Source organism: Herpailurus yagouaroundi, unplaced genomic scaffold (assembly GCF_014898765.1).
Source record: "Herpailurus yagouaroundi ecotype Mexico unplaced genomic scaffold, PumYag 28, whole genome shotgun sequence".
Lineage (NCBI taxonomy): Eukaryota > Metazoa > Chordata > Mammalia > Carnivora > Felidae > Herpailurus > Herpailurus yagouaroundi.
Window position 1 is genome coordinate 48,061,029 of NW_024412376.1, and position 24,281 is coordinate 48,085,309.

General features: G+C 38.2%; 2 protein-coding genes across 5 annotated transcripts in view; both read left to right on the forward strand.

Annotated features, from left to right (window-relative positions):
- Positions 1–7,283, forward strand: part of MGAT4D (MGAT4 family member D) — a 61,016-nt gene extending 53,733 nt beyond the window's left edge. For all 4 annotated transcript variants that reach the window (XR_005789716.1, XR_005789732.1, XR_005789733.1 and 1 more), the window contains one exon: positions 6,288–7,283. Coding sequence is in view for 1 of the 4 variants with exons in the window: in XM_040473420.1 (XP_040329354.1) it covers positions 6,288–6,296 (9 nt within the window). In the remaining 3 variants the exon portion in view is untranslated. The remainder of the gene's footprint in view (positions 1–6,287) is intronic.
- Positions 7,284–13,463: 6,180 nt separating this feature from the next.
- CLGN (calmegin) overlaps positions 13,464–24,281 on the forward strand; it is a 51,398-nt gene continuing 40,580 nt past the window's right edge. Inside the window, exon 1 of the mRNA XM_040473484.1 lies at positions 13,464–13,579. The gene's annotated coding sequence lies outside the window, so the exon portion shown is untranslated. The remainder of the gene's footprint in view (positions 13,580–24,281) is intronic.

Sequence of the window (24,281 nt, forward strand, 5' to 3'; positions counted from 1 at the left end):
TCACTTATTTGTCTTGTTTATCGTTGTTATCCTTACCCTGGTTTGAGTCTAGATACCCTATGTTTGCATTTTCAGAGAATTACCCTTCAAGAGTGAAGAGAAGATCATCACTTCGCTCCACGGGGCGGAAGAGGGTATTTAGAGCTTCAACTACCTCAGACTTGCAAGCCAGTCTCACAGGTTTGCCCCATCTTCACCTCCACTTTTAGCAGTAGGGGGGTTTCTCTGCTGCAGGTGGTGCTTCTGTTTCCATACAGCTTTCACAGACGTCCATTCTGTTGCCATTGTTTCCCCTCCCATTCTGTTTGTAAGATCCTGTATTTTTAACTGACCCTGAAGGTTAAGTGTGACTTCTAGAAAGAGTGAAAGTAAATACTTGTGCCCGATTCACCGTCTTTATTAGGCAGCCTACTAGTTCATCCTTGAACTTTGACTCTTTGGCCTATTTGTTTCTTAACTTCCAAAAACAAAATTTTAATTTCCAGGACTTTCAGCTGATTCTTTTTATGTACACAATACCCTTCCTATCTCTCAGAGACAATTAGTTACACTTAAACATTAGCACATTAGTATATGTGTAATTCGTTATTTTAACCACTTTCTATGCTTATTGTTAGTTCTGCATCATTGCCATCCTTCTCTCCATCTCCCCTGTTTCTCAGGGGAAAGCTCATGCAGTACAGAATATCTTTCCCCACAAAGTGCCATGTTAGATTCTGTCAGTGAGAGATAGTCCCAGTAGATGTGGAAGACAGCAGAGAAGGTAACAGTTGCCTGCTGTGGACAGGAAATTGAGATCACACTTGCTGCCAGGCAGCTGAGATCATCTGCCGTGGTTTCCATATGACCCTCGTACTTCCAGATTTCCTGAACGTGCCTTCTTGACCTTTGCTCCCCCAATCCTTCCAACAATTGGGATCACTTCCAGTTTGCTCCATCTACATTAAGTCTACTTCTTTATTCAGAATACCTCCAGTGGCATCTGCTTCCTTGACTGACCTCAGTTTTCCGCTGAATTGAGATTTTGTTTCCTGCTTGTTGAGACTCTCTATTTGTTTCGTTGTGAATGCTGACTCTGTTTTCTGTCGCCTTCCTCCACTATTGGTGGGAGGAATGGGGCAGTCTACTGCTGCTCCCTGTGCACACAAGCTTTTTTTCTGAGTAGGGAAGACCCTTCTTGCTTCTCCACTGGAAACACCCACACCCAGTGCCTCTGCTGGGAAATGGTCGTTTCTGATGTCTGCTGCTCTGCATAAGCACAAATATATTCCAACTGTGACTCTGCAGTTAACTCCAGGGCCCTTGCCTGTTCCCCTATATCCACTGTCTCTTGAGTTTGGGTCATCCTTAGAGCTACTCTCACCTTTTTAGTAGCTGGTGCCAGTGTGTTTTGGAATTTGAAATCCTCCCCTTCTCATCTGGTCTCATATGCTTTCCATCTGACACTCCCTCAGAATGATTTCTATGGATGGAAGGGTGTTCATGCAGAATTAACATTTGATACTTCAACAGTAAAAGGGGCACAATCTGCAACTATGTGAATGGAACTAGAGGGTATTAGGCTAAGCGAAATTAGTCAGTTGGAGAAAGACAAATATCATATGACTTCCTTCATATGAGGACTTTAAGATACAAAACATGAACATAAGGGAAGGGAAGCAAAAATAATATAAAAACAGGGAGGGGGACAAAATATAAGAGACTCTTAAATATAGAGAACAGAGGGTTGCTGGAGGGGTTGTGGGAGGGAGGATGGGCTAAGTGGGTAAGGTGCATTAAGGAGTGTACTCCTGAAATCATTATTGTACCATATGCTAACTAACTTGGATGCAAATTAAAAAATAAACAAACTACTAATAAAAATCATCAAAATCTTAAAAAAAATAAAAATAAATTAAAAAGGTACATAGTATATAACCAAAAGTATGCATTATTTATATACATACCACTTCACCATGAAAATGTGGGTGCATTTCCATGAAGATAATCCTGCATTCTGTGAGTTCAATTAGACCTGCATCGTGTTGTTTGTTTGTTTGTTTGTTTGTTTTATTTTTTTAGTGGGACTGAGGTCAGCAAAATTTGAAGAAGGTAGCGCAGGTAACAAATTTCCCAGGCAACTTCTTTATCTGTTACCCTCTCAGTCACCTGTCTTTCTAACAAGCTCCTTTCAGAATGTCTCCCTTCTTTCCTGCAAGAACAGCAAGAGACCACCACCACCTCATTTTTTCCCTCCCACATTAGGAATTTGAAATGCCTTCAGCACCCTCCACTGCAACCAGATTTCCCTTTCAAAAACCATTTCAGGGAAATCGGGAACTGTCCTTTTGCTAACATTTTTAGATATTTAAAATTAGGTGTTTCCAAACTGATGAAAGAGCTGCAGAATGGGTTACCCCTTCCATTTTCCAAAGGGTGCGTTTCAAAATGGAATAAAATTCAATCGTATCAGATTTTTAGCTTTGTTTATATTTATTAAGCAATATACATATATCCGGCTGAACATTAACAAAAAGAGCAACAATCCTCTGCATTTTCCCCATCCTTATCTGACTCACCAGAGGCAAGGACATTTAATCATTCTGGTTTAAATGCTTGGTAGTTTTCTTTATATTGCTAAATAATACACTTACACTGCTAATTTTTATTTATCCACATTATTTTTCCTGCAGTATAGATGAAAATTTAGATACTTATTCATTTTTACTATGTCTTAGTCAGTTTGGGCTGCCATAACAAAAAACAAAACACATGCACACACAAAAAAAAACACAAACTGGGTGGCTTAAACAACAGAAATTTATTTATCACATTTGTAGAGGCTGGGAAGTCCAAGATCAGGATGCCAGCATGGGGGCTTTTGGTGAGAGCCGACTTCCTGGTTTGTAGACAGCTGTCTTCTGACTATATCCTCACATGGCCAAGAGTAGAGAAAGGTCTGGTCTCTTTATCCCATTATAAAGGCACTAAAGTCCTTCATGAACATTCCACCTTTTTGACCTAATTATCTCCCAAAGGCCAACGGCTATATTTCCAAATACACTGAGGATTTAGGCTTCAACATACGAATTTGAGGAAGGAGATGCAAATATTCAGTTGATGGGATATTATGACATTGATTATTTTGCCCCTTTCTTTTCTGAGTTTTCTGAAAGAATAATCAAATATTAAGTTTACTGAATTGACCTTCTACGTGTCATAGCTTTTATATACTATGTCCTATCATTGGTTTTTCTATGCACTAGGTGGATTCCTTGACTAACTTTTCTAATCAATGTTTACTTTATTTTTGTTTTATTCCTTTTTTCCTAGCATCCACTTGTGCTGTGAATACAATTTTTCTCAAATCTCAGGATACTATTAAATCTCTTTATGAAACATTTTTATTTTTTAAAAGTTTATTTATTTATTTTGAGAGAGACAGAGAGAGTGCAGGAAGGAGACAGGCAGAGAGAGAGTGGGACAGAGAAGCCAAAGCAGGCTCTGTGCTGACAGCAGTGAGCCTGATGTGGGTCTTGAACTCACGAACCATGAGATCATACCCTGACCCGAAGTCAGATGCTTAACCTACTGAGCCATCCAAGTGCCCCTCATGAAACACTTTTAAAGTTCTCTTCTGTATTCTGAATGCGCTGTTTTTTCTGTGACCAGATAAATCTATCTGCTTGTCTATTTTGATCTGTCTGTTAGGTTACACACTTTCCTCAAATATTTAGTGATTCTTGGTTGTCTGGTGGCAAATATGGGTAATTTTAATTCCTCTCCCTCCCCACTCCTTTCCTCACACTGCATTTATCTTCATATTCCTTTATAAAATTGAAAGGAATGAGGCTTCCTGAGAGTTTTTGGTACATGGATAGAATTTGTTGGCTTATGGCCACCATAAGTCGGTTAAGCTCCGACTCGGGCTGAGGTCATGACCTTATGGTTCATGAATTCGAGCCCCTCTGCTGTCAGCACAGAGCCCACTTCAGATCCTCTGTCCCCAGCCCCCACCCCTTTCACACGTGCGTGCGTGCACTCTCGCACAATGAATAAACATTTAAAGAAAAAAATAATTTGTTGGCTTACAAACTCTGTTGTAGAGTATGTGGGTGACTAGGCTGTGATTGTTTTGTGTTGGAGTGGTTTTTTTCCATTTTTTGTTTTCCCAGTGGTTTGAGTGAAGGGGCACCAACATCGCAACCTATGTCCCAAAGAGCTTTGTTCTGGGACATAGGTTCACCCAGTGCCTGCCCTAGTTGCTAATTACATCTGGGTGGCTCATTCAGCTTTCCTTAGAGAAGACTATGTGTATCAGTTGCCTGGGGCAAAAAGGCCTTGCAGCTCTCCCATGCCCCTGACAACACTCCCCCTTCCTTCTTCAGGGTTAGCTCCGCTTTGGCTTCCATCTTTCATCAAATTTGCCATCTCCATTCTAGCCCTGTGTTCCACATGCTGAAGTCACAGACTCCTCGGCTCCATTGTCAGGCCCCACTCTTCCATCAGATTTATGTCTCTCGTTAATTTGATTAAATGTCTCCTCAGCTGTGAGCCTCCTCTATTCTTTATGTCGTTTGGAATTACATCTTTTTCGTTCATTTACTATCATTTCAGTGGGGTCTAGCTGTCCACTACCTAGAACCAAGAGTTTAGATATTACATTTCAACTTTTGTCAACTTTTAATTTTATTAAGTAAAATAAAATTTACATTCATGACCCCAGCAAGATAAATGTCACCCTCTTTTCTTTAACCAGGTCTAACATAGCAACACTTTAATATTCATTTCTTTAAGTCTTTTTAAAAAACTTCTATGCAAAATTTGTTCCTTAACCAGTTAAATTATATATTACACTTCTCACAAAACTTTTTAAAATGTAAGATAAATTTTCTATAGTTCATTAAGGAGAAGAATAGTTTGGTTAATTTCTGTTCATCTAGCTAGTAGTTCAAAAACAATAATTTAATAAAAAAATTTATCTTGGTGATGAATATTCTAAGTTTTAAATTTTTAAAAATTTTGCCTGCCATCAATTTAAATGTTCTTTATCATTTCATGTTCTAGGTCTATAATAAACATAAAAGAGGTTTAGAAACAACTAAAATATTTCTGTATGAATAATTTCTGAAAACTCAAATAAGATACTTAGTTTTTCTATTAGTTGGTAAGCAAGAGAATAGTGTGTTTTTATAATTTGCCAGCGCTGCATCCTACATGAAAAGTTATTTTTGTTTTACTGCGGCTCACTGGGCATAGGGCAAAGTGTTTCAATGTGTTGAAGTAGGGTTACCAAATAAGATACAGGATACTTAATTAACTTGGAATTTAGTTAAACAATCACTTTTTTTTTTGTATGTGTGACCCATTTGTTTTATTGCTGTTGCTAAATCTACTAAGCCTCGTTGGAGGTGATGGAGGGAAAGGAAGTAGATATCTCCCATCAAAATGCTTTAATTGAATTATTTGAGTTTATGCCTTTGACTTTTACTGAATAACAATATATGGCATATTTGCATGTTTTTCAAGACTATTATTTAAAGTTTTGTTTTGTTTTTTTTTAATGTAAAGATACATGTGACAACTTTCTCTTAATTAGAAAAAGGATATTCTTTCCCAAGGAGTAGTCATGATTTCTTTGGCCCATTGTGGGTATTTTTGTTCCCTTTGACTAACAAGAAATTCAAAACTAATTTAATATGAAATGTAGTACTCATATTTTCTTGCATTCACAGCAAAATTTCTCCAGTTCTAATTTTATATTTAGTCTCTGATTTTCTTTCATATATTAGTGTTAAAAGATTATTATGTTTCCATTTTATGTTTGTCTCAATCTTAAATCTTTCCTATATTTATTTATATTTTAAATTATAAAAATAAAGTGAATGATTAAAGATATCTGGATATTGTCATATTAGGGACATCTGGCTGGCTCAGTAGAGCATGCAACTCTTAATCTCGGGGTTGTGAATTCGAGCCCCATGTTAGGTGTAGAGTTTATTTAAAAATATTTGTACCTTATCTATAACAGTTGGTTGGCTTTAGTGATAATCCCAGGTATCCCAGTGATGGAAATCTACTTTCAGTAATTTTAACACCATGATGGTATTAAAATTGATATTGTCTAATACATCTTAAGAATCATGTCTTTGCCAATTTAAATATTCTTCTCTACTTATAAGGTAAAAGAGTGGTCAAAAGGATAAAGAATGTTATCAAAATATTTCATAAAAATAATTATATCCTTGTGAATTAATTAATTTCTATTTAATTTTCTAGATATTATACATTTCTTGTTTTTATTTCAGAAAATATGAAGATAATAAGCATAACAAGAAAAATTCTGTAATACATTGGAACCTCAAATAAGCCTGATTTCTCATGGCATCTTTCAGAAATTATAATAATGAAAATGCATAATCGTATAGAAAAGAATTCAGAAATTAACACACTTGTAGGCTTGAAAGTGTTAAGCTCCCTCTTATGTCAAGGAAAATTACAGTGTTTATTTATGATGTTTGTACCCTTACTATTATAATTTAATTAAAAAAATAGTAAAGGCAGGGAAGTTTTTGAAAATTAAGAAATGAATTTTGTTGACGTAGTTATGCTATCACATAATCTTAATAAATAGCTAATAGTTCAGAAACTTGTCATGGATAGGTTCTGTGTAAATTGGTATATGTTCTTATCCATTTTGTTAGGACATCTAAAGAAAGCACAATTTAAGCCTGGGTCTGGCAGTGCCACAATATCTTCTTGTCTTTTAAATAAGTGCATTTAAAACTATAAACTTACCCCTAAAGTGCTGTTTGAACTGGTTTACCAACCTCTTGATATTTATGTATTCTGATAGTCATTCAGTTCTAAAAGATTTTGTAATTTCTCTTATTATTACTTTCTTAGCTCATGGGTTATTTGGGACTGGTTTTTTTTTTTCAAATATGTTGGTTTTTGCCATCTTTTACTGTTGATTTCTCATTTAATTACATTGTTCTTAGTGGATTTTATCTGTGTGATGAGATTTGAGAATTGTTAAGAATGCTTATGTTTCACGTGAATTTGAAAAGAATGAATAGTGTCTGTAGACTCCCTTTAAAATATGTTGCATTCATTTGTTTCTTATAAATGTGTTTTGTGCTTTGAAAACGTCTTCTTAAATATTCCCAATTATTGGGTGCAGAATTCTCTTATATCAGGCTTTTTAATTTACTTATTCAGGTTTTTAAAATTCTTCCTAATTTTTGTCTGCTTGATTATCAGTTTTTATAGGAGTCTATTAAACTCCACTATTCTTCTTGTTATTCTGTTGAGTTTTATTTTATTTATTTTGAGAGATAATAGGAGATATTTCTTCTTCCTTCTTATTCATCAATAAAATATGAAAATTGTACTTCCTATTGTGTATTACCTATCCTTGAGTGCCAAAACTTTACATATTTACCTCAGTATGAACTGTGTCACATACCAACATATAAAAAGAATATGAAAGATGTTCACATGTGTCCATTTCAGTCTCTCCTTTTAGAAAAGAAGAAGCAATATGTCAAGTATATTTCAGTGAATCTGGGTTAGGGTGGTTGGTGGGGGGAGAAGAAGAAAAGACATTACATGGATGTTACCTGTGGCAGATGCTAGAAGAAAAAAAAGAGAGAGAAGTTGAAGAGAAGCCTTAAAGATTCAACACAATAACTGTTGCCCTTAATGAAATGATTCCAGAACAGAGAATTTTGGCAGTCAACACAAAGCATTTCCAGAAAATGTTCATAGTGTAGCCAGGAGAGACACCCCCAGTTTCCATCCCCATCTCTTCTGCCCAATTGCTGGATGTTTGGACCATTTCACTCCTCACCCATGGTCCCTGGACTGAGGTGTCTGAGAAAGGGGTGATTTGGAGAATCCCTGACACTCATCTGGGATAAGCAGAGCAAATAGCACTTATTGGCTGTTTTGGGCATTGTTTTATAACATTCATACTGATTTCGCTTTTAAAAGTCACTTTCCCTCAAGCATATGTATGAAAGCACATGATATATTTTATGCCCTTGGCTCAATATAACAGATGAGTTTGTAGAAACCACATTCAGACAAATTTCTACTGAAATCTTTTTTTTCCCCCCCTCAAACACTACTTTTGAAGTAAATAGAAGCTCTGCAAACTTTGGAGACATGATAGGTAAAATTCCCTTTTACAAAAAATTCAAGTATTGAGATAAGCTACCAACAACTGCACTATTTACCATTGAAGTAAACAGTAACATGGTAATATAACTAATATTAGCAGTAATAGTAAATGTGACTACACTCTTGGGGAGAGGGAGAGTTAACCCTCTACCAACACAGGTGTATAAAAGTATCTCAGGGTTTGTTGTACACTCTTAATACGGACCATCCACCCTGTGGCAGAATTTCAGTAATTATCTGGGCAGGCATTTTCCTATGAAAACTAATTACATTTTTAGATGTTGTGTTATAATAGCCAGTCATAGGCAACAAATTATGAGGAACTTTATGTGAGCTGATAGGTTTTTGTTTTGCTGATACTAGTTTTCTTTCTAAAAGCCCAGATAAAATGATTTCTTAGAATGCAGTTTACCAAAATTGATGTGAGTAGAGACAAAGTTTAAAAAAAATTTTTTTTAAAGACGAAATTTATTGTCCAGTTGGTTTCCATACAACACCGAGTGCTCATCCCAATAGGTGCCCTCCTCAATGCCCATTAACCACTTTCCCCTCTCTCCCACCCCCCCCATCAACCCTCAGTTTATTCTCAGTTTTTAAGAGTCTCTTATGGTTTGCCTCCCTCCCTCTCTAACTTTTTTTTTTCCTTTCCCTCCCCCATGGTCTTCTGTTAAGTTTCTCAGGATCCACATAGGAGCGAAACCATATGGTATCTGTCTTTCTCTGTATGACTTATTTCACTTACATAACACTCTCCAGTTCCATCCACGTTGCTACAAAGGGCCATATTTCATTCTTTCTCATTGCCAAGTAGTATTCCATTGTGTATATAAATCACAATTTCTTTATCCATTCATCAGTTGATGGACATTTAGGCTGTTTCCATAATTTGGCTATTGTTGAGAGTGCTGCTATAAACATTGGGGTACAAGTGCCCCTATGCATCAGCACTCCTGTATCCCTTGGGTAAATTCCTAGCAGTGCTATTTCTGGGTCATAGGGTAGATCTATTTTTAATTTTTTGAGGAATCTCCACACTGTTTTCCAGACCGGCTGCACCAGTTTGCATTGCCACCAACAGTGCAAGAGGGTTCCTGTTTTTCCATATCCTCTCCAGCATCTATAGGCTCCTGATTTGTTTATTTTAGCCATTCTGACTGGCATGGGGTAATATCTCAGTGTGGTTTTGATTTGTATTTCCCTGAGGAGAAGTGAGTTGAGCATCTTTTTATGTGCCTGTTGGCCATCTGGATGTCTTCTTTAGAGAAGTGTCTATTCATGTTTTCTGCCCATTTCTTCACTGGATTATTTGTTTTTCGGGTGTGGCGTTTGGTGAGTTCCTTATAGATTTTGGATACTAGCCCTTTGTCCGATATGTCATTTGCAAATATCTTTTCCCATTCTGTCAGTTGCCTTTTAGTTTTGTTGATTGTTTCCTTTGCAGTGCAGAAGCTTTTTTATCTTCATGAGGTCCCTACAGTTCATTTTTGCTTTTAATTCCCTTGCCTTTGGAGATGTGAGACAGAAAGTTTAAACCAATAAATTTTCATAGAAGAAATAGAGAAATTTATTGAAAAATTATAAGCACAAAGAGCCACCAGGCCCAGATGATTGCACAGGGAAACTTAACTAAACTCCTAGAAACCAGATAGTCCCAATGTTTTAACATTATTTCAGAGTACAGCAAATAAAGGAAAATTCACAAATTCTTTTAATGATGTAAGTATAACATGAATACCTGGTCCTAATAATGATAGCACAAAAAAGAAAACCACAGACCTATACCATTTATGACAACTGATGCAAAAATCTTAAATGCAATATTAGAAATAAATTCCCAAGCCACGCTAAGAAAACAACATACCATGACCTGGTTTTTTTAATACCAGAGGTGTAAAAATCTGGGTAGGATTCTTACTAATAGGTCTAAGGAGAAGAATCAAATTATTACCTCCATAGATGCTGAAAAAAGCCTTTGGAAAAAAGGCAAGACCTATTTTCAATAAGAATATTAAAGAAAATTGCAATGAATGGATACTTTCTTAACATGATAAAATTAAAGGCCAGATAAAAAACACATATGAAAAATGCATGTCTAAAAGTATGTCTAAAAAATTACTTGTTTATATGAAATTAGAATCTCATGGGGTGTTGTGTATTTTAATTTGCTAAATCTGACAATCATAAATACAAGGTATGTACCTCAATCCTAAAAATGGTTCTTTATTTAATGGGGAAACACTGGAGGCATTTCTACTAACATCAGAAAACAGAGCAAATGATCCCCTGCTATCTTCAGGACTGTTAAATTGTTCTGGCAATGTTAGCCAGTGAAATTTGATAAGAAAAAAAGACTATAGGCATAAGAATTGGAAAATAAGTAAAATTCTGCTTGAAGAAGTCAGGGGACTTAATCACAAAACTAATTCAAATAAAATAATTTAGCAAGGAATCAGAATATAAATTTGGCATTCAAAAATTATTAACTACTTGGGTGCCTGGGTGGCTCAGTCAGTTAAATGTCAGACTCTTGATTTCAGCTCAGGTCATGATCTCAGGGTCGTGGGATCAAGCCCCATGTCGGCCTCTGTGCTGGACATGGAGCCTGCTTGAGATTCTCAGATTCTCCCTCCCTCTACTTCCCCCTCCCCCACTCCTGCTCATGTGTGCACTGTCTCTCAAAAAAAAAATTACATATATATGTATATATAATATATATATAAATGAGTAACTTCTTAAAAGTGAAAATAAATCCTTAGATTATGTGATGAATGAGAAAATCTCTTTTATAACAGCAGTGAAAAAGATTCAGGAACAAACCTAGGAAGAAATGTACAAAACCAGGAAACCGTTTGAAAGTGATGGAAATATCCTGTATTTTGATTGTGGAAGTGATTTCAAAGGTGTATACATACACCTGTCAAATTGTAAACTTTAAATGAATGATATTTATTGTATGTAAATCTCAATAAAGTTGATCTAAAGGTAAACTACTGTGTAAAACCTATATGAGGAAGGCTATGAAACTCTCCTAAAGATGCAAGAGGAGACTCAAGCAAATAGACCTCTCTCTTCTTGGACAGGATATCTCATCAAAATATTAGTTCTTCCTAAGTTAACTTAAAATTTTATTGTGATTCCAATAAATATGCGAACAATCCTTTTTTTCCTGGAGGTTGGCATATTGATATTCAAGTTCATATGGAAAAAAAACCCATTCAGGAATATCTAGAAAAGCACTGAAAAGGAAGTGCTAAGAGGGCATCTGAAACAACCAGATACTAAAACATTTTTCAAAGCCTCTATAATTAAAATAGTGTGATACTTTGTGCTAGTGCTACGCAAATCAGTGAAATAGAATCAAAAGTCCAGAAATATACCCAAGTAAATATGGATATTTAGTAAATGATAAAAGCAGTATCTTAAATCACTGGGCAAAGAGATATTCTGATGATATTGGGGCAACTGGATAGCCATTTAAAGAAATATTTACATGTTACAGAAAAATAAACTTCAAATAATAAACTTATAATAAAAAGTATAATAAATAAAGTATAATAGTATAATAGTATAATAAAAAACTATAATAAAAAAGAAATAATAAAATTATATAAGTATTAAAATATAGATGAACCTGGAGTAGGGAAAGGTATTCAATGACTCAAAATCTGGATGCAATAAGAAGGAAACATTGTCCTTATGCGTAAAAATTTATCCGACCTCACAAGTAAAAATCAAAACCAGGGCAGGCGCCTGGGTGGCTCAGTTAAAGTGCTGGATTTTGGCTCAGGTTGTGATCTTGCCATTCCAGAGTTCAAGCCCTGTGACAGGCTCTGTGCTGACAGTTTAGAGCCTGGAGACTGTTTCAGATTCTGTATCTACCTCTTTCTTTCTCTCTGTCCCTCTCCTGCTTGTGCTCTCTCTTTCAAAAATAAACATTAAAATCTTTTTTTAAATTGAAACTACACTGAGATATCAGTCATGAGGTTGACAAAAATTCAAATGCTTGACAATGCATTCTGTTGGGTAAGGTTATGTGGAAAATAAACACTCTCATACACTGGAAATACAAAATGATAGAAGTCCTAAGGAGAGGATTTGGTATGCATAAGAAAACTACATAGCATTTAAAACCACATTGAGACATCATTGATTGGTCTCTAGAAAGACTAAGATTGACCATACTATGCAATAGTGAAAATGTAGTGTAACTGGAATTCTCATACATTCTGGTGGGGATGTAAAACAGCCATTTTGGAAGCTTGTTCAGCATTTTTTTTTTAATTTTTTTTTCAACGTTTATTTACTTTTGGGACAGAGAGAGACAGAGCATGAACGGGCGAGAGGCAGAGAGAGAGGGAGACACAGAATCGGAAACAGGCTCCAGGCTCTGAGCCATCAGCCCAGAGCCTGACGCGGGGCTCGAACTCCCGGACCGCGAGATCGTGACCTGGCTGAAGTCGGACGCTTAACCGACTGCGCCACCCAGGCGCCCCTGTTCAGCATTTTTTAAAACAGTTAAACATATGCCTACTATACATCCCAAACATTCTAATTCAGTCAAGATTTGCTATAAAATATTAGCAAAATATGTATGATCCACTATCAATGAGGCAAAGAAACTTGAGATTCAATACTACCTTTATGTTGTATTTTTAATTTTGGTGTGTTTGGTTAAAAGTACAGACTATGAGAGAGATGGGCCTGGATTTAAACCCTATTTCCACCATTTGTTAATCATAGATTCAGGCAAGTAATTATCTTTAGTTCCTTCACCAGGGTTGTGATGGTTAAATAAAATAATGTAAAACCCCTGGAGTACAGAGAACACAATAAATATTAGCAATTTCAGAAAGAAAATGTGTTACGTTAACATTTAATACGTCTATACTTAACCACACACCCACACGAAATAGGAAGCCTCCCTGCTGTGCACAACGACCTCTCTTAACATCTAGAACTCTAGGAAAGGCCTGGGGTACTAACTGGACCCTGTTAAAAAATGTGAGTTATACAAAACTCAGGATCCATTTATGTGCAATAGCAGGCACTACCCCTCTGATTGCAGAGAGGGCAAGGAGGAGAAACACTTCGGGCTAAGAGGGAGGAATTCGTACCCGGCCATCCCACTTCACTCCTGGACCGCTGAGCAGGCGCGAGGCCCAAGGGCGCGCCTTACGCCGGGCCCCCGCAGCTGCAGCCTCTCCTCGCTGGGCAGCGACCCCTCCGCGCCAGTTGAACCTCCACGCAGGTGCGCGCGGGCCGCCGCCTCCTCCCTACCTGCGGCCGCTCGCGCATGCGCGGTTAGCAGTCGCTTCTGGGCGGCCGCCGGCGGGATTGGTCCGGGGAGACGCGGGGACCAAGTGGCAGCGACTCGGACATCTGAGCTGCCACTGCTGAAAACGGGCCCGCAAGACAGGTGCGTGGGCAGTACGCCACTTTCCTACTGCCCTTTGCGCTCCGGCTAGAGTGAGGAATCGGGAGTCATTGCATTTACGCCCAGGGCGGGGATTCCTGGGCCGCACCCCTTTCTTTGGCGACCCGCCAGGCTGAACAGGTTGGGGCCAGGTGAGGGAGTGGTTCTTGAGTTCTGGGATGGAGGTGCCCCGAGCGAGGTTCTTGGGTGGGCTGTCCTGTCCTCGGGAGGAGAAAAGCCACCAAGGGCGGCGGGAGTTGATGCCACATCAGGTCCGTTGGGTCCTCCGGAACCGCTGTGTCCACCTGCTGCGCTGAGGCGGGGGCTGGGGCGCCGAGGAGGCTGGTGTTCTCTGCCTCCAAGGCTTGCGCGGCCCCAGCGAGCCGAGTCCGTTATTCCAGCGGTTACCATTTCAGCCCCATTCCAAGCTCGAGCCCCGGTGCGCGCTCCCGAGGGGTGTATGGAAGGCCGGGGCGTGTCAGGGCGCGGCTCACCCCACCCACTAGTTTTAAAATCGTGAGCAAAAACAAAAAAGGCTCAGTTTACGCAATTCCCAGCTTTGTAAAGACGAACAGATTCAACCCTCTTGGCAGTGGTGGCCTGTAATTCCTGGCCACTCCCTAGACGCGCTGCTTGGAGCCCGGTGTGTGCCTCCAGGGACTGAGCCAAAGAGTTGGGTTGAATCCAGTGAAGCCCTAATTACTATAGACTCATTATCGCCTAAAGCCTGCTTACGATCAATCAAGACATTTTAGCTGATATTGTTTTAGCATCGCCCAAGTAACAAGAAGGCATTTGCTTGGGATTTAAAATCAAGTGTCAATAAAGCTCAGAAGGGGAGGGGGTGGTGCAAGGAGCTAGAAAGTAAATTGAATGGCCATGGGAAGAAGTCTCAAATTAGAAGAGTTAATTTATTTTGAAAATTTTGCTGCATAAAAGCCATCAAAACCCTGATGCAGTCGTAAGATTTACTTAAAAACTTTTTAAGAGGGGCGCCTGGGTGGCTCAGTCGGTTAAGTGTCCGTCTACGGCTCAGGTCATGATCTCACGGTTCGTGGGTTCGAGGCCCGCATCGGGCTGTGTGCTGACAGCTCGGAGCCTGGAGCCCGCTTCTGATTCTGTGTCTCCCTCTCTCTCTGCCCCTCCCCTGCTCACACTGTCTCTGTCTTTCAATAATAAATAAACATTAAAAATATTTAAAGAAATTTTTTTAAGAAAAAAAATTCTTAAAGTTTTTACATCACTCTATGTCATTTAATCACTCGAGGTATCCTTCCTTTTGGTCACCTTAAGTTGGCCTCTCTTCACTTTACAGTTTTGCCTTCATATTTAATTGGTTTGGTCTTCCAGTACCATGTAGACCTATCCCTGATGCCTTGGAACGAGATAATGGATATTAGGGTTACCTGGGTGGCTCAGTTGGTTAAGCTTAGGACTCTTGATCCTGGCTCAGTTCATGATATCATGGTTGGTGAGTTGGCCCCATCTCTGGCTCTGTAATGACAGCGTGGAGCCTGCTTGGGATTTTCTGTATCCCTCTCTCTCTCTCTCTGCCCCTCCCCGCCCCTCAAAAATAAATAAACATTACAAAAAAATTTTTTTAATGTTTTTACTTATTTTTGAGACAGAGAGAGAGAGAGATCCTGAGCAGGGGAGGGGCAGACAGAGAGAGAGACACAGAATCCGAAACAGGCTCCAGGCTCTGAGCTGTCAGCACAGAGCCTGACGCGGGGCTCGAACTCACAGACCGTGAGATCATGACTTGAGCTGAAGTCAGACACTTAACCAACTGAGCCACCCAGGTGCCTCATAAATAAACATTTTTTAATTAAACAAAGATAATTATATTATCTAGTTGATAAAGTTAATTGTGTATGAATGATGCAAGTATGTTGATGGATCTCTAGAAATTGAACAGTATTATAAATTAGCCTTACTGCTTTTCAGGACCGAGTTTTAGTGCTCTTAATTAGAAAGCTAGAATTGTCCATTTTAATAGACCTTTAAATCATGTAGTTTAACTCTTCCACTTGGCAAAATGAAAAACAAAACAAGCCCAAAGCAGTTTTAACCTCTTGCCTTTTTAATAATAGAACTAGAAGCTTGGTGTGGTAGTGCCAAGTTCAGTGTATAACTTTCTGTTGTATCATCTTGTAGTTGGGTTCCTCCTGAAGCTGCAGGACAACTAAGACTTTAAAAATAGTGACTTTGAAACACCACTTTTGAGGCATACCAGTGTTGCGGGAGTCCTCAGTGAAGATGAACAGCAGAAGGGCCTCTTAGTTATAAGATACAGCATACAGAAAAGTATTAATGTGTTACAGAGTTGAGTGTTGGAGAGAAAGAAAGGAATTTGAAAAGGACAGAATTTATGCTGAGCACTACGAAGAACTACTGTACATTTTTATAAACAGTAAGACCTGTTTTCGAAAACTCATGCTAAAGAGAAGGTAGAGAGGATAGATTTGGAGATTGGCAAGACTGGAAGTGAAGAGGCAAAGTGGGAGTTTGTTGATCCTCTTCAGAAATGATAGGTTCCTAAATCAGGCTGTGTCGTGGGGATAGACTGAGGCATTTAAGAAATGCCCAAATGCGTTCAGTTGCCAGTGACATAGGGGATCAGTAAGAAACAATAGTCTTATGTTAATGGCAAAGTAACTTGACTGATTTAGCTGACTGGAGGTATGGTTAATGGAAGCAGAGCGTTCAGGAGATAAGAGAAGCAGATTTGGGTGGAAAGCCCACGTTCAAATTAGCAGAAGCTTTGGGACACCCTTGAAGATGGATAGTGATTTGAAATCAAGGAGTGCTTGGGAAAAAAAAAAATAGTTACAAACAGGGAGGGGTGGGGAGGCAAACCACAAGAGACTCTCAAATACAGAGAACAAACTGAGGGTGGATGGGGAGGTGGGGGAGAGGGGAAAGTGGGTGATGGACATTGAGGAGGACACTTGTTGGGATGAGCACTGGGTGTTGTATGTAAGCTAACTTGACAATAAATTATATTTGTAAAAAAAAAAAATGAGTGCTTTTTGAGCTGTGGGTAAGATTTGGGAGTCCTTGCCTAGCTTTTATAGGTAGAAATCAAGAGTATATATAATGTAAGAAGAGAGCCTGGGGATGGAACCCTAAGGAATAGCAACATTTACAGAAGATTGGAGAAAGTGCCCATGAAGCGGGCAGAGAAGATGAAGAGAATCAAGAATCAGGAACAGGGACATAAAAACCAAGGGAGGAGATGACTCCAAGAAGAAAGCAGTCAGGAGAACAGTAGGCAATAGAATTAAAAACGACTTTGTTAGTAGCATCAGTTTCCAAGAAGTTGAATCAAGAAGCTCAGGAATGGTAAAAGTATTAGTTTTCATTGCTGCCAGAACTTATCCCACAAATGTAGGATCTTAAAGCAATACAGATTTATTTTCTCACAGTTCTATAGGCCAGAAGTCTGACACAGTCTCACGGAGCTAACATCAAGGCGTAGGCCAGGCATCACTGTTTACTAGAAGCTCTGGGAAAGTTCTGCTTCCTTGTTCATTCAGGTTGGTGGCAGAACTGTTTCTTGTGGCTGTAGGACTAAGGTTCCTGTTTGTTGACAGTCAGCTGAGGGCTGTTTTCAGCTTCTAGAGACTATTCACATTGCTTGGCTTACGGCCCCCTTCCTCCGTCTACAAGGTCTCTCTGGTGGGTGAAGTTCCTCTTACTCTTCAAATCTCTTCTACCCATCTCTCAAGGACTTTCTCTTCTACTTTTAAGGGCCCATGTAATTAAATTGGGCCCACCTGGATAATCCAGCATAGTCCCTCTATTTTAGGGTCAGCTAATTAGCAACCTTAATTCCATCTTTAAAGCCCTTTTTGCTATATGAGGTAACATTCACAAGACCCAAGGATTAGGGTGTAAATATCTTTGGGGGGGTCATTATTCTGTCTACCGTAGGAAAGTAGAAGTATTATTAACAGTTAATGAAAACATACCTTCTAGCTTTGTTAAGGAGAGGAGATACCTAGATACATTTATGTTATCTGGCACGTGATAATTATAGTTCCGATAGTAAGCCAATTATCTTCTTAAATGTCTTAAAATTTATATGAGCACTGTAAAATTTTAAAGGGTCATAGTAATGTAAGGTATTACCATGAAGTTGTTAGTTTTTATATTTTTATATAGGCTTAAGCTGCTTTAAAATCTTTGCTGGAAAGATTTTAAAAGCCATTTAAACTATATATGCATAAGTCATAGTTTGGATACACATAAAAAAAGGATTTTCAAGTAAAAAACCCACAGAAACCAAAATATATGTCTAAAGGATGGAAGAGAAAATATTTAACTTTATATTTTATAGGCCTAGCACTTTATTTTTTTAATAGTTATTTAATTATTATTTTTGAGAGAGAGAGGGAGCACAAGCAGGGGAGGGGCAGAGAGAGAAGGTGACATAGAATCTGAAGCAGGCTCCAGGCTCTGAACTGTCAGTGTAAAGCCCAATGCGGGGCTTGACCCATGAGCAGTGAGATCATGACCTGAGCCGAAGTCGGATGCTTAACTGATTGAGCCACCCAGGCACCCCAGGCCTAGAACTTTAATGTCATTTGTTCTAATCTTAGAGCCTGAGTAAAAGGAATGTATAGCCTGAAACTAGACCTAACTTTGAGTCTTGCCCCTTCTATTTAGTGGCAGTCTGTATTCTTAGGTAAGTTACCTATCTCCCTGAGCCTTGCTTTGCTTACGTATAATGGGATGCTAATGCCTTCACCACAGAGTGCTGCAAAGACTAGAATGACGTTTGTAAAATAGTATGTACTCGAGACAGCACTTCTTACTCTTCTTGCTCCACTCTTCCCCTTTCCGTTCCTTCATCATGTGCTGCTGCTTCCTTTGTCCTTGGCCTAGGGAAATCACACCTTTACATCTATCCTTTACATCACACCTTAAATGTAACTTTCTCAAGGAGGCTTTCTCTGACCTTTCCCCTACTATGCAAATTCACTTTCCCAGTTACCAACTCTTAGAACTTATTTACTTTTCTTTTTTTTAAAGATTTTATTTTTAATTTTAAATTTTTTTTTTCAACGTTTATTTATTTTGGGGACAGAGAGAGACAGAGCATGAACGGGGGAGGGGCAGAGAGAGAGGGAGACACAGAATCGGAAGCAGGCTCCAGGCTCTGAGCCATCAGCCCAGAGCCCGACGCGGGGCTCGAACTCACGGACCGCGAGATCATGACCTGGCTGAAGTCGGACGCTTAACCGACTGCACCACCCAGGCGCCCCAAAGATTTTATTTTTAAGTAATCTCTATACCCAGAGTGGGGCTCGAACTCACAACCCTGAGATCAAGAGTCTCATGCTCCACTGTCTGAGTCAGCCGGGCACCCCAGAACTTATTTACTTTTCTGTATTATAGTTTACCTGTAATACCTGGGTTATTCGTTTGATGTCTGCTCTCCATCCTAGACTAGAAGCTCTTTCAGATCAAGGCCTTTCTATGTATGTTTTGCTAATTACTGTAAATTCAGCGTCTAACATAGTTCCTGGCACATAATTGGCAATCATAAATAGTTGTTAAATGAATTTGTGAATGATGAATTTTATTATCTATTGGCTAACCTTCCCTGAATTTCTGGACACATCAGTCATCACGATTAATAAATCCCTGATGCAGCTTATTCTGAAGCATGCTCGTTTCTTCTGTGAGAAAATAACTGCATTTCAAATGGAGTCTTGCAGCTTCTTTGGAAGAAGGCTGCCTTCTAAGATGCCGCCATTACCTGCCTCTCTACCTCATTTGTGATCTTTCAAAGTGAATTTTCTATGTGTTACATAGAAAACTCTAAGAATGCCCTCTAATTTTGGTGAGAATTTGTCCAGTTTTATTTTTGTGATATGGTAACACAAAACCTCTTAATTTGATCTTTTTGTTCACTATCTTTCCTAGTAAATTATGAATTGGGTGGTTAAAATGCTGTCTGTAGCAAGATTCTGAAATAACTCATAAGAAGAGATGTTTCTTAATATAGAATAGAACTTAAAAATATGATTAATTTCCCCATATTAAATTAGATCATAAAATTGCAAACTTTCTGGACCATTATCTCTTTTCTCTATAGAAATACATTTGCTGTGTTAAGTTTTACCAATGTTCTAACAAACTTTAGGAGGCCAATGTTAGAAGTATTGACATAACTATTTTTCTTTCAAGACAATAAAGACATTTATTATGTAGGGATTCAGTCCATAAATTTTTCTAGCAGTTAATTCTAAAAGAGGATTTTTCTCTTTAAGGATCTCGTAGACTTTTGTAGACAATGAAAACTCCCTCATTTTATTTTTGCTTTCCTCTAATTGTGTAAAAATCTTTTTGCTAAATTTATTGCTGCGTACTGCCTCAACAAGAAACTCATCCTAGTTTGTTGCTTACTAACGTCTAGTCCCTCTGCCACCTGACTTTTTTTTCCCCCTCTTACGTATGCATTCATTCATTGATTCTATACACATGTATCTGTTCCTATCACATGCCAGCACTCTTGGGTACTGGGAATACAGAAATGAGAAGGAGTACCAGTCCTCAGCAACTTTTGTCTGTTTTTTTGTTTTGCATGATACCTCAAGCTATTCTTTGGAACTATGTAAAAGTAGTATAAATCCTAAATACATAGGTAAGTATATTTTTATAATATTTATATAAACATTATTTTGAAAATGAGCCTAGTATAACCAAAGTAATATTTTTATATCCAGGATTTCATCTTCGTTCATTTCATTAATCTCAGACCTCGGTAGTTTCTCACCTTCTAGGATCAGATCCAGACTTCTTGAAATGTTTTGTAGTACTGCAGTGTCCGAACTCCCAGAAAGTTGTATTTTCAACTATTATTTCTGGTCTCATGGTTCTTTTTCTACTGTTGTGCTGTATTGCTTGAGGTATTTTCATTATTTCTAGGTTTTTCTGATTTAGAAAAAAAAATGCCTGGTGTTAGTTAAAAGTATGTATTAGTCAAGGTAGTGCTCCAATAGAAAATAAAACTATCTCAGAGACCTAACACAATTTCTGGTTGTGGCATTCTGGAGGAGTGTGCCAACTTGACTGAACCACAAGGTGCCCAGGTACGTTTAAACGTTATTCTGGGTGTGTATGTGAGGGTGTTTTTGGATGAGGTTAAAATTTGAGTGACAGGCTGAGGAAAGCAGATTGCTCTTCCCAGTGTGGGTACTTCATCCAGTCAGATGAAGGCCTGAATTGAACAGAAAGGCTGACCCTCTGGTGAGGAAGAGGGAATTCCTCCTGCCTGACTGTTTGAGCTGGGACTTCAGTCTTTTTCTGTCTTTGGACCCGAACTGAAACATTGGTTGTGTTTGCGTCCCGAGCCTGCTGGCTTTCAGGCTTGAACTTTTACCATTGACTTTTGGCTCTCAGGCCTTCAGACTCAGACTCACCTAACACCAAGGAAAATGTAGTCCAGTCATGTCCCTTGGGCATGGTGATCAGCCAACAATGTCTCTCACGCTTTAAAACAATCATTGGGTATCCTGTGATTGTTTTTTGTTTTCGTGCTGTAGCAGCAGCTACCTTCAATGTGGGAGTGAGCATTACTTCAATACCAGTAAACGAGCTGCACTTTATAATTTGTGACTATGGGCTCACAGTGGAGATTCAATAGGGCTTTTAGGTAATGTTGCTGAAACGCTTCGAGGTAGATCAGGCTGCTTGGTCTTGGTTTCAGAGATGAGCTAGAATGGCATCTCATACTTGGCCAAAGTCACATGTGCTGTAATTTGTTATTGAATCAGTGCAGAAGCAGTGCAGAGAACATACATGAGATGACGGATACATGACAATAGATGGATTTCTCTAGGGCCTCCCTTCTACCTTATGAAGGCACAAATACTATTTAGTGATTTCAGCAATCTGTGTGGAGTAAGGAATACACAGGAAGCTTAGAACCCTGGGCCTACAATTTTTTATATGTTTATAACCGGGGGCAGAGGGGATAGTATCAGCATTAAATGTTTTACCTTATACCATATAAACAAGTGCTGGCTACACTAAAATCGTATAACCATTTAAATCAATAAGGAAATAGAGGACTTGAACAACACTATACACCAACTGGACCTAATAGACATATACGGAACACTCTATCTAACAACAGTAAGAAAAATTAATGCCAATCAATTGAAATAAATATGAATATCAGTCTTCCTCAAACTGTTCCAAAAAATCAAAGAGGAGAGAATACTTTCAGAGTCATTTTATGAGGACAGTATTACTCAGACACCAAAGCTAGGCAAAGACACTACAAGAAAAGTACAGACCAATATTCCTGATGAATATTGATACAAATACATTATTTTTCTTTTTTTTTACACTTATTTATTTATTTTAAAAGAGACAGAGATAGTACAAGTTGGGACAAGGGCAGAGACAGAGGAGGAGAGAAAATCCTAAGCAGGCTCCACACTGCCAGTGCAGAGCTCAATATGGGGCTTGAATTCATGAAACCGTGAGATTATGACCTGAGCTAAAACCAAGGGTCAGACACTTAACCAAGTGAGCCACCCAGGCTCCACAAAATAATTATTTTTTCTTAAGTATACATGGAATATTTTGTAGGATAGACCATATGTTAGGCCAAAAAACATATCTTAATAATTTTTTTAAAAACTGAAATCATACATGGTATTTTTTCCAAATTGTAATGTAATGAAATGAGAAATCAATAGCAGAAGGAAACCAGGAAAATCCACAAATATGTGGAAATTAAACAACATACTCTTAAACATACCAAAAGGCCAAAGAGGAAATCATAAGGAAATTAGAAAATATCTTGAGATAAGTGAAAACAGAAATGCAACATAGAAAATATCTTGAGATAAGTGAAAACAGAAATGCAACATACCAAAACTTATGAGATACAGTGAAAGTTTTGCAAAAAGGGAAATTTATAGCTGTTGATGTTTACATTAAAAAATAAAGATCTAAAATTCACAACCTAACTTTACACCTTAAAGAACTAGAAAAACCAATACTAGAAAAAGGAAAGAAATAATAAAGATTAGGTGAGAGAGAGATAAATGGAATAGAGAGTAGATAAGCAATAGAGAAAAATCACTGAAACTAAGAGTTGGTTTTTTGAAAAGATCAACAAAATTAACCAAGCTTTAGCTATACTGAGTAAGAAAAAAAAGACTCAACTAAAATCAGAAGTGAAAGAGGGGACATTACACCGATTGCGTAGATATAAAAAGGACTGTAAGAGAATACTATGAACAATTATATGCCAACATCTGGTTAATCTAGATGAAAGGATAAATTCCTAGAACATAGAATCTATTAAGACTAAATCATGATGAAATAGAAAATCTGAACAGATCTATAACTAGAAAGGAGATTGAATCAGTAATCAAAAACCTTCCAACAAATAAAAACCTAGGAGCAAATAAAGTCTATTTGTCTACCAAACATTGAAAGAAAGATTATTACCAATCCTCCTCTAATTCTTTTGACAAATTGAAGAGGAAGGAACACTTCCAAACTCATTCCATGAGGATAGTGTTACCCTGATACCAAAGCCAGACAAAGAAACTACAAGAAAACTACAGACCAATATCCCTAATGAATGTTGATGCCACAACCCTTAACAAAATACTAGCAAACAGAATTCAGAAGTATATTAAAAAGATTATGCATGGGGCGCCTGGGTGGCGCAGTTGGTTAAGCGTCCGACTTCAGCCAGGTCACAATCTCGCGGTCCGTGAGTTCGAGCCCCGCGTCGGGCTCTGGGCTGATGGCTCAGAGCCTGGAGCCTGGAGCCTGTTTCCGATTCTGTGTCTCCCTCTCTCTCTGCCCCTCCCCCGTTCATGCTCTGTCTCTCTCTGTCCCAAAAATAAATAAACGTTGAAAAAAAAAAAAAAAGATTATGCACCATGAACAAGTGGGATTTATTCCTAGCATGCAAGGATGTTTCAACATATGAAAATTAATCAATGTACTATAACACATTATCAAAATGGACGGGGGGGGGACATGATTATCTCAGTTGATGCAGAAACAGCAATTGACAAGATTCACCACCTTTATATGATGGACACTCAAACTATGTATAGAAAGAAACTACCTTTAATAGTAACAACATAACAAAGGCCGTATGTAAAAAGCCAACAGCTAACACCATACTCAATGGTGAATGACTGAAAGCTTTTCCTCTAAGAACTAGAACAAAACAAGTATGTCTGTTTTTGACACTTCTATTCAACATATTATTGGGAGTCCTGGCAGGAGCAATTAGGCAAGAAAAAGAAATAAAATTAAAAAAGAAGAAATAAAATTTATTCATAGATAACATGATGTTATATGTAGAAAAAAACTTAAAGACTGTACCAAAAAAAATGTAAGAACTAATAAAGGAATGATGGTTGCCAGGGGTTTGAGGGAAGATGAATGAGAACATTGTTGCTTAATGGTATAGAGTTATGAGCTGTACAAGATGAAGAGAGTTCTGGAGATTGGTTATACAATGGTGTAAATGCACTACTGAATTGAACAGTTAAAATTGGTTTAAATGGTAGCTTTTATGTTGCGTATTCTACCACAATTAAAAACATGTCTTTACACAAATTAGTTACTTGTGTTTTGTGGTAGTACCCCATTGTCAGGCCTCTCAAAGTTCCAATACAGACCTGGCCATATTTTACCACTTCCTTTAAGA